Genomic DNA, 10,276 nt, shown 5'->3' on the forward strand with positions numbered 1-10,276 from the left:
GGACAGTTTGTCCTCCAGCAGCAGAGTGAGGACGTGTGGACAGTTTGTCCTCCAGCAGCAGAGTGAGGACATGTGGACAGTTTGTCCTCCAGCAGCAGAACTAAAGAAGAGCTCAGGAAACCCAAACCAGCCCTAACTATAGGATTTATCAAGAAGGAAAGTCTTAAAAGTAGACAGGGTGTCAGCCTGAGAACTGGAAGCTCCGCCTCCTGTTTTACTGTTAGAACCTCTAGGAACCACAAGTAAACCTGCAGCCTGAGAGCAAAGAGCTCTGTTAGGAAAATAGGATGTTGAGAACTTTGGATGTTAGAAGGAAGATTTGAAATTCTCTTCTGAATTTGTCAGGGAAGCTAAAACTGGAGAAATATGTGATTAAAAACTTTCTGACGCTGAAACATAAACGGCGTCAGAAACTTGTGACTCCAGCTGTCCGTGTTGATGTTTGTGTGCCGATCATAGAGCTCTGCTGTAGAAACAGTGATGAAACCAAACAAACGGTGTCCTTCCAAACATCAGCCGATGAATGTCATGTTTTATAAGTCCTTGTTTGGGTAGCCATTAGCCTGGACGGGATGAAGACTTCTGCCCGCCGTCCTCCATGACTGATACCACAGCTGATAAAGTACTATCTGTTAGACAGAGCATCACTTCAAAGATGACCAGACTATCCCTTTAATGTGTTTTATAGGCCGAAACCAAATTAAAGAGAGAGACATATGTTCTTTGTGTCGAGTCAAACTGCATCAAGGCTGCCTGACCTCGGCGCCGCCAGGCTTCAGTCTGATTGGTGTCCTTCGAGCAGCACTGATCCTTCGCGGTGTTTCTGTGACACTGATCTGCGTCCTCGGTTGGTTTTCAGACGTGTGCAACCTTTTATTCCAACGCCTCTGAAACGAAAGGCGTCAGAATGTGACGCCCCGCTGACAGCTCCTTTGAAGTTCCATTTTCAAACAGCTTTCCTGACGGCGGCGTTCCCGTTTGTCTTGTTCCGCCCGCAGGTCCGAACTGCTACGCAGACACCGAGGTGATCCCAGCAGGCCGGGAGGTGAAGATCGACGACTGCACAATCTGCTACTGCACCTACGAGGAGGGCACGTGGCAGATCGAACGGCAGGCCACCTGCAGCAAGAACGAGTGCCAGCAGATCTGAAAGGACCCGGGTCGGTCAGACTCTCAGCAGAACATCTGGGTCGGACAGCAGAACTCAAGCAATCCACCGTTTCTACTTTCACTCCTGTGTGACGGACAAATGCTTTTACTGAAAGTTTCTAATCTTAACACAAAATATCTATTTATCTATGTACAAAATTATTTATGAATATATACGAAACGTAAGGGTATGCTGAACTAGTGGAACTATTTTTTATAGCTTCTGTATTTTAATAAGCAATGTATTGTACCAGAGGTCAATAAAACAGAAGAATGTAAAGAACACGCACACACACACACACACACACACCCAGGACCCCGGTCAGACCCTGGACAACGGTCAGACCTGGGACTCCGGTCAGACCCTGGACTCCTTGACCCCGATCAGACCCTGAACTCCAGTCAGACCCTGGAATCCTTGACCACGATCAGACCCTGAACTCCAGTCAGACCCTGGAATCCTTGACCCCGGTCAGACCCTTGACACCTGGACTCCGGTCGGACCCGGGACTCCGGTCGGACTCCGGGATTCCGGTCGGACTCTGGGCACCTGGACTCCGGTCAGACCCTGGACTCCGGTCAGACCCGGGTCTCCGGTCAGACCCGGGACTCTGGTCAGACCCTGGACACCTGGACTCCGGTCGGACCCGGGACTCCAGTCCCTCTACCACCAAAGTGCAGACCCTCGTTTTCATGGCGCCGGACGGAGGTTTGCTGTGAGCCAGTTGGGAGAAAACTGCAGCAAGAAGAGAAGAAAGTCACAGACTTCACAGATGTTTTTCTTTGTTTGGATGTTAAAATGTGCTTTGATCTTTGATCTTTGATTTTTGATCTTTGATTTTTGATCTTTGATCTTTGATTTGGAAGCGGTTTCTGGTACCACCCTTGGTTCCACGTGTTCCACGTGTTCATGTTTGAAATTAACGCCACTCACTGTCGTGTCAAAGCAAGTTGTAACTTTTTATAGTTGAAGGTCCTTGTGTTGACGGTGTTTTACATCAAAATAAACGACAGAAATGACATTTTCTGTGAAAACAGCGTGAATGAATGCTGACGTTTAGCTGTTGGAGCTAAAGGAAGCCGAACACGAGCTAAAAGCTAAAGGAACAGAAGGTTAGCAGATCTGCAGATAAAGTTTTGAAAAAGAGGAAAACAGACTGAAGCAAATTTCAACGAATGATTTGAGCTCTTTATTTTAAAAAATCTGATATTTTTCACTTTAAAACAAAAAGTAAATTCTAGAAACAGAAATGTTTTTCCTCCATTTCCCCCCTAAACGTTTTAAGATCTACAAAAAAACTCAAAGGAAATTCCAGACTTTCCTAACTTCAGATTTCCCAGTTTTCTTCTAATGTGACAAAAGTTTTACATTTTTTGTTTTTTGCCTTGAATCTTTAGAATGAAATAAATTTGCGTGAAGCTGCAGGTAAATATTTAATGAAGTGTCAGAAAATAAAGTTACCTGCTGCAGCTGGAAAATAAACACAGTCGGCAATAAAAACACTGATTATCCGGAGCTGTTTATGGCTTTTTGACTTCTGAAGGCCAAACAGGAGCTCACCGTTTGGGCTGAAGAATGTCAACACTAAAAATTCACCGGAGCTGCTTCATAAATTTTCTTTGCCTCCATTTTCATTTTAACTGTGAGGTGAAATAAACCGAGCAGAAGAGCAAAATAAGAATTAGGTTGAGAAATCACATTTTCTGTAAAAATGCAGACAGTTCTGAGCTCTGAATGACTTTCCTGACAGTTGATGAAGAAGCTGAAACTGAACAAAAAGCTAAAAGTGGCAATAAATGGTAGCTAAAAGTACGTAAGACGAGAAACTAGAGCCAGCAGCTGAAGCAGGTTTCAAAAAGAAGAAAGGTCTCGATGCATTTCTATGCAAGTATAAAAACAAAAAACAGCAGCCGTGCAGAAGTGGTCAGGTTGTAAAAGGAAACTACAAACAGAAAAAAGTAAAACATCTGAATGCTGACTCAGCGTTTAGGCAACAAGATCGAGTTGAAAATATTAATTATCCTGAGCTGTTTATGGATTGTTGGTTTCATTAATAAAGGCCAAACAGAAGCTCACCATTGATTCCAAGTTGGATCGAAAAATTGAGACACTAAAAGGTCACCGGAGCTACTTCATCAGTTCTCTTTGCCTTTATTTTCAATTTGACTGCGAGGAGAAGCGAAGGCAGCGCGGCGCGGCCCATCGAGCAGAAGATCCAAATGAAAATGAATAATTGAAGCTGAGCTCATGATAAACACATGCAGGTGTTTGTGTTGCATGAGCAGGACGGCAGCTCGGTGGCAGGACTCTCAGAAACTCTTTGATCCACACGTTGCCAGACAACGATGGTGCATCTCCAGCGGTGAGACGTGCCCAGCAGACGGAGGAGCAGATTGAGGTAAATAAGCCTAAATGTGTGAACACGATACACGACAGGTTCCCCTCTCTGCGCTGCAGGGGAGCGCAGATCTGCTCTGAACTCCTCTGTTCCGTCTTACTGTAAAGGTTTGATCAGGTCCTGGTGTCCCGCTCATCCAGTAATCCTTGGACACACACACCCCTCTGTATCTTTAAACAAAATTGCAGCAATTTGATTATTTAATCCTTTCATTAAACAAGATGATATTCTTTTCTGTGTAATTTCTAACGCAGCACAGGGGCTGTGAATCAGCAGGATAATGATCCTGTAAGCAGAAGGGTTTTTTTCTGCCACCACTGTCTGCTCCGTCCTGATCGTTAACGAGCTTCAGATCCGTTCATCTTCCAGCCGTTCATCCATTAATTTCCCGTTCCTTCGCCATCAGACGTGAGCCGGACCGGGTGGGAGGCAGCTGTGATTAGGAGTGGATACTCAGCAGAAACAAGGCAGTCTTTCTGTTTTAAATAAAATTCCCACAGAAGTAAGGATCTAAACTCCATCAAAGACGGGTCATTAATTGGACACATCTGTTAGAGAGGCCTGTGAGGGATCAGCCTCAGTAATTAGGCCTCTGCCCGGGACAATGAGCGGCGCCGAGCCCGGAGAAAATGGATTCATCACACAGGAGCTGATGAAATACAGGATTCATCTACAGCAACCAGTCAGCTGTGCTGAGTAAACCTTAACTAACCAGTCAAGGTTTACTCAGCACAGCTAACTAACCAGTCAGCTGTGCTGAACAAAACCTTAACTAACCAGTCAGCTGCTGTTTCAAATAAAACCCAAATCCTGATTTTAGAAGCTTAAAACTGGTCAACAAATGAAAGTTTAATGTTTAGCATCACAATAAGACATCCATCACCCATCCAACCATCCATCCATCCAACCATCCATCCAACCAATCATCATCCATCCAACCAATCATCATCCATCATCCAACCAACCATCATCCATCCAACCAATCATCATCCATCCAACCAATCATCATCCATCCAACCAATCATCATCCATCCAACCAATCATCATCCATCATCCAACCAACCATCATCCATCCAACCAATCATCATCCATCCAACCAATCATCATCCATCCAACCAATCATCATCCATCCAACCAATCATCATCCATCCAACCAATCATCATCCATCATCCATCCAAGTTAATAAGAATCAAATTGAGAAAATGAAAGCGAGGGACCATCTTGTTTTGAAAAGCCTGCATGATGGGATGTATACGGGTGCATTAGAGCTCATCTCATCAGCGAGGCCACAAGAAAATCTATAACCAAGTTTTATCTAAATCTTCTCAGTTTCAGTAAAACTGACTGCAGCAAAGCTTCTAAAACAGCTTCTAACTGTAGCTGCAGTTTCTCTGAACCCAAAGCAGCACAGGACACAGATTAAAGACGGACATAAGACTGTAAAAAGGATTTTACAGAGAAATGCTGAAGGGACCAAACGTCACTAACTGTCATGAGGCCAGCATCAGATTCGGCCTGAGGGCCCACATCATGGAGACTCCACCATGCTTCACCCAGGTGCTCGATATGCTGCCGTAACAATCATAAACCACTCTGAAAAGTTTTTTGAGACTGATGACACTTTGTGCTCCTCAGACGTGCCTGAAGACCTGAAGAACTCTCCAAGACCCTGCAAAGACCCTGCAAAGACCCTCCGTGTTCCAGCTGATGTTTTTGCCATCGTCATCCAGTGTGACAGGAGCAGATATTCTGCAGCAGGAAGAGTCGAGAACACCGATTAAACCCGCCTTCAGAAAGCAGCCGCTGCAGCTGGAGGTCTCCTGTTAAAACTGAAACTGTCCACCTTCGTGGTGAATAATTATGTCGGATGGGGTTTTTGTTGCACCTTTCATCTTACGACATAAAGAGCTAAATGACACCTGAAGGTTCTGCAAATTTAATGTCACATCTGTTGCCACGTTTATTTAAATATCAGAGGGAACGTCGAGCTTTTAACCAGAATAATTTTGAATAAAACGAGGCTTGTTATCTGTAAGTGCATTTAGGTCTTCTGCCTGATTCGGGTCCGTCTTTAACTCCACGCTTCGTTAGCAGGTTTCTGATTGTTCTCCTGCTGTTTGTTCCTCTGATTTATCCTTCAGGTTCTGAACATTAATATCACTGGACAGCTGTAAATGTTACTGAAAAGCTTTGAGGATTCTATTTGAACCCCATGAAATGATTTCTAAGCCCATCACCTCAGAACCATAAAATCCACCTTTGAATCTCTCGACACTCCTGCGAGCTCTCTTTGGAGCCACATGTAACGTTCCTGTGCGATTACAACGCTCCTTGATCAATCTGAGTGAATCACTTCATGATTGAGCGCCTGAGTCTCCAGAGACCAGGACCTGAAATTGTCCTTTATGGATTTGGTATTATATCTCCAGCTCTCCTCCTCCGCCATTAGCAAGATATTCACATTTTCAATTTCACCCCTCTGGCTCGTCTAGCCTCCAGATGACAGCAGCTGCTCACGTCCCCGGCGCTGAATTGTCTTTCTGTTCACACCCCTCGCACAATGACAGATGTGCTTCAAATTGCTTGGCATTACAAGGACGTTATATGGAAATCAAACAACTTACTTTGTTTTGTTTTCGTTGTGAGAGGGAATCTGAACCAGGCGGCGAACAAATCTGTTTTCTTTAAACGGCTGAAAAGGCAGGTTCAATCTGTCTCCATCCATCAAAGGTTATAGACCAGGTGATAAGGCTTCGGAGGACAGTGTTACAATTTCATCAAATAGCCTTTTGCCAATGTGACTGGCCTGCTGAACACGAGGTGGGCTGACTTCAGCCAAGCCGAGGCAGACACACCTGCATACGCTGCGGATCTACCAAAGATAGTAACGTTGAGGTAAAACATTAAGAAAGCAGCTTCCATGTGAAGCTCGGAGAATACTAAGTGTACAAATTTACAACAGAACATTCATCTTGCTGTCTTTTTATTTCCTATAGCCCCTGAACTGTAATTTATCATCCAGGTCTTCATATACAGACGGTGAGATTACCCACTGCTAACATGTTAGCCGCCGGCTCCCACGCTGCCGTGCAGCCCCATGGGCTTCATGATAAGGAAGTCAGACCTTAAAGGGCTAGTCAGGATATTTTGAAGTACGGCTCTGCGGAAAACTTATGAATAATTAATACCAGATGTAGGTGGCTTTGAGTTTAACTCGGACTGAACCGACGAGCTAACGGCTAATCTGGACGCAGCCAAGACCAAAATAGATCACTGACATCTTTAAATAACTCCAATATCCTCAGTATGAGTGGCTGTTGGCTGTCCTTCAAGTCGCTAAATGATGTCATTACCTAATTTGCATAATTGGTCATGTGACCGTAACAGTAATGGATGCTGTAGGAGAGAGGAATGATGTGACAAAGACAAAAAGGGAGTAAAAATATGTTTAAACTAACATCTTATCTTAACCCTCCTCCTTGCAGTAATTTATTTTAGACAGAAAGTTTTACATTTTGATCAGCCAGCAGGTTTGTGTGATGGATTCACAGTCTGGGTGTGGACGGGGGGACGTCTCCGGCCCTGACTGCAGCTGGGCGGGGCTTCGGGAGGTGGGAGGGGCTAACGGCAGAAGAACGTCACGTCAAAGTCTCTGAAAGTCACAGAGAAAAAGTCAATAGATCTGTTGCTTTTTTTTAAAAAAAAAAGAGTCTGAAACAAGTCCAAGTTTGTTCTACAAACTATCTACAACAGGTAAGATATTTATTGTTCAGAACTGCACTTCAGAATGAGCAAACTTTCTTCAGATTTGTTGTTTTTATTTTTCTCTCAGGAAGCCTTCCGGCGCAGAGAAAATGAAGTCATCGTCTGGACGGCGCCGCTCCTCGGTTTAAGTTTCAAACAGGTAATTTCACTTTGGTCAGAGCGAATAAAAACAAACCCTGGCAGGGCATTGTGCTGCAGGATTAATAATGAAAACCCGGGTCTTCGGGGCGAGTCCATCTGTCTCAGAAACTGAAAAAGTCCATTACCTTTGGTGAGTCTTTGCCTAATGCAACGTCTTAAACGTAATTGGAAATGTGAGATGTGTTATTATGCACAGATCAATAGCAGAGATGTGGAGTAGTTTCTTTTTTTCAGGCGCAGAACATTTTCCTAAAAGTAGAAATGATGTATTGTTAAGCAGGCTTTTAGGTAGCGATGTACTCCCACTCCTCCCTCAGATAAGCACCTGTTACGTGTTCGTTTCATTTTAACCTCCTTCTCCCTGTAACCTCTCCACACAAGGTCTGACTGCAGCCGTCATTAAAAAACACAACTGATGCTTCATTCTGAAACCAAATACGTTTGTTGTCTTCGTTTAGCAGTTTGGCTACAAGGTTGTTTAAATTTACAGCTGTGATTAGATGAATGTAAAAAAGATTCATTTTTTATGGACTTTAATTCATTTCTTTTAGTCCCGGTGATTAGAAAATTACACTTCAGAACTGAACCTACGGTTTGTTTTTAGTTTTGTTCAGAGCTGCTGATGAAGAATCTGTGAATGTTTTTATTTTTTAGCTAACAAACATTATCACACAAACATCTTCTGCAGCGGGTGATAAAAAACCTAAAAGATCAAAGTGGACATTAAACAGTCTGCAGTGACCTTTTTATGCAGCTAAACTTTTAGTTTGAGCTGATTTCTATTCCTTCCACCTGAAGACAGAAGAAAAACATTTATATGTTTCAAATTATTACAGATTATTTTATGACCTTTGAGATGTTTAATGTTTGCAGCTCAACATGGTCGCCACAGCTAATCCTCCTTAGGAAACAAACATTTCAACGAATGTTTTCATCTGTTAAAATCCTGTTTTAGGTTCGAGTCAAACTGAAGTCCTCTCAGTTATCTGCTGGATTATCTTCAGGTTTCTCTTTAACATTACATTTTCTCCGTTTTTTTTAAATAAAAATAATAATAATTCACCCTTTTTCAAAGCTTGCAGGCACGATTTCCTGGCAAACCAAATCATTGCAGTAATGATGTCGCTGAGTCACTAACTCAAGTGGTCGACTTAGTCAACTTTGTTGCCACCGGTGATTTCCTCTGCAACGACGGCCTCCTTTCCACCGAGGAGCCGTTTCCAGCTGTGATTTACAGCTGATGGGGTTCCTGCTGCGGCCGGCACAGATTCATCACTGAAGGTGACGTTTCACCGCAGAGACTCACTTTATTTACCTGCTTAAAGGGATATTTGGGCCTTTTTGGAGCGAGGTTCTGGAAAGGCTACGAACAACAAACATCTTACCTGTCGAAGGCAGACTGAACCCTGGACAGGAAACCAGACCATCCCAGGACCGATCCTGAGACATGAAATAAAACCAACATCTATCCACATATTGAGGCTAATTTAGAGTCATCATCGTTTCGTCCAATCAAACCACTTCTGGATACTTTCTTCTGGTTTATTTATATGTCAGAAATGACTTTTGGTGTTTATAACTTTTATACTTTTCTAGATAATTAGCTTTATTTAAAATTAAAATCCTTATATTAATTATTAAAATGATTTAAAATGACTGAGATCTCTTTAATTTGTTCCAAAAACACTTAAATCTGCCTCCACTTTAGCTTTAACTTTAGCTGTTTTACTTGAAGCTACTGTTCTGCTCATTTTAGCTTTTAGTTTTTAATTTAAAGTCATTTTTCCCGCTGAGAGGAAAGCCATGCATGCAGCAGCGGGAGAGCATGTAAGCTCCACACAGAAAGGCTGCGGCTGAGATTCTAACCTGCGGGGCCACAGTGCAAACCACCTGCACCACTGCGCAGCCCTCACACCCACTCTCCCCCGGGGAGTGTTAACTTTAAGCATCATCAGCTTCATGATCGCCTGCAGCTGTGGTTGTGGGGGAACAGTGTGTGAAGACTTCCATATTAAAAGCATTATCAGGCGCCCCCCGCCCCCCGCCCCCTCATGAAAAATGTACAGCGGCAGATTCGTTACTTCATTGAGCTGAGCGAGTGTGACAAGCGGAGAGCCGAAGCAACAGAGGGCAGGGAGGCAGCTCCACGGAGAAAGCTCCGGGCCAATCTGCAGCTTCATCTCTGCGCTCAGTTTGGATTTTTCCAAATGGGTGAAGGTGCCACACATAACATGAGACAGAGTTCATGTCAGCCAGTTTGCCCCTCCACTCACATGCATGCATGGTCAGCTGGCATTAATCAATTCACTGCCTTTTACAGTGGGATGCTTACGACCCCCGATCTGAAACTTAGGGCCTTTATTCTATTAATAAAGTCCTGAATTATCATCAGCTGACAGGACGGTGGGGGCTTTACATGATGTCAGGGAAACTTCCCTGCTGACAACGAGAGGCTTTAATACAGAGCAGCTGATGTCAGAGAATCGTGTGATTTAGCCTCCTTAGTTCAGGGCGTGACCATCAGAGCGGCTGTCGGCCATGTTGGATGTATAGGAGGCACAAAGATGTGGGGTTAAGATGCTGAACTGCTGCAGAAGATGCTCAAATCAATCTGAAAGAAGTTCTCCCAAACCAAGCCGAGGAGGAGTCAGACGCAGACTTAGTCCAAAGTTAGCTCTCTCTGATCTGCTGTCACATCACCAACAGACACAGCAGCTGGGAGCTCGTTTGGCTTCGATCGACTTCAGCTGCAGAATCTGAGCCAAACTTTCCTCCTCTGTGTTTTACCTACAATTATCAGCTGCTGTGCAAAGGGATTTCT

At 43.9% G+C, this 10,276-nt stretch overlaps 1 protein-coding gene across 2 annotated transcripts in view; it reads left to right on the top strand.

Annotated features, from left to right (window-relative positions):
- The window catches only part of vwc2 (von Willebrand factor C domain containing 2), a 31,890-nt gene extending 29,719 nt beyond the window's left edge, over nucleotides 1-2,171 (top strand). For both annotated transcript variants that reach the window (XM_017435081.3, XM_037973383.1), the window contains exon 4: nucleotides 999-2,171. In XM_017435081.3, the coding sequence (XP_017290570.1) occupies nucleotides 999-1,150 (152 nt within the window). In that variant the 3' untranslated portion in view covers nucleotides 1,151-2,171. The remainder of the gene's footprint in view (nucleotides 1-998) is intronic.
- Nucleotides 2,172-10,276: the final 8,105 nt, after the last annotated feature.

The sequence above is a fragment of the Kryptolebias marmoratus genome, linkage group LG22, assembly GCF_001649575.2.
Source record: "Kryptolebias marmoratus isolate JLee-2015 linkage group LG22, ASM164957v2, whole genome shotgun sequence".
Classification (NCBI taxonomy): domain Eukaryota; kingdom Metazoa; phylum Chordata; class Actinopteri; order Cyprinodontiformes; family Rivulidae; genus Kryptolebias; species Kryptolebias marmoratus.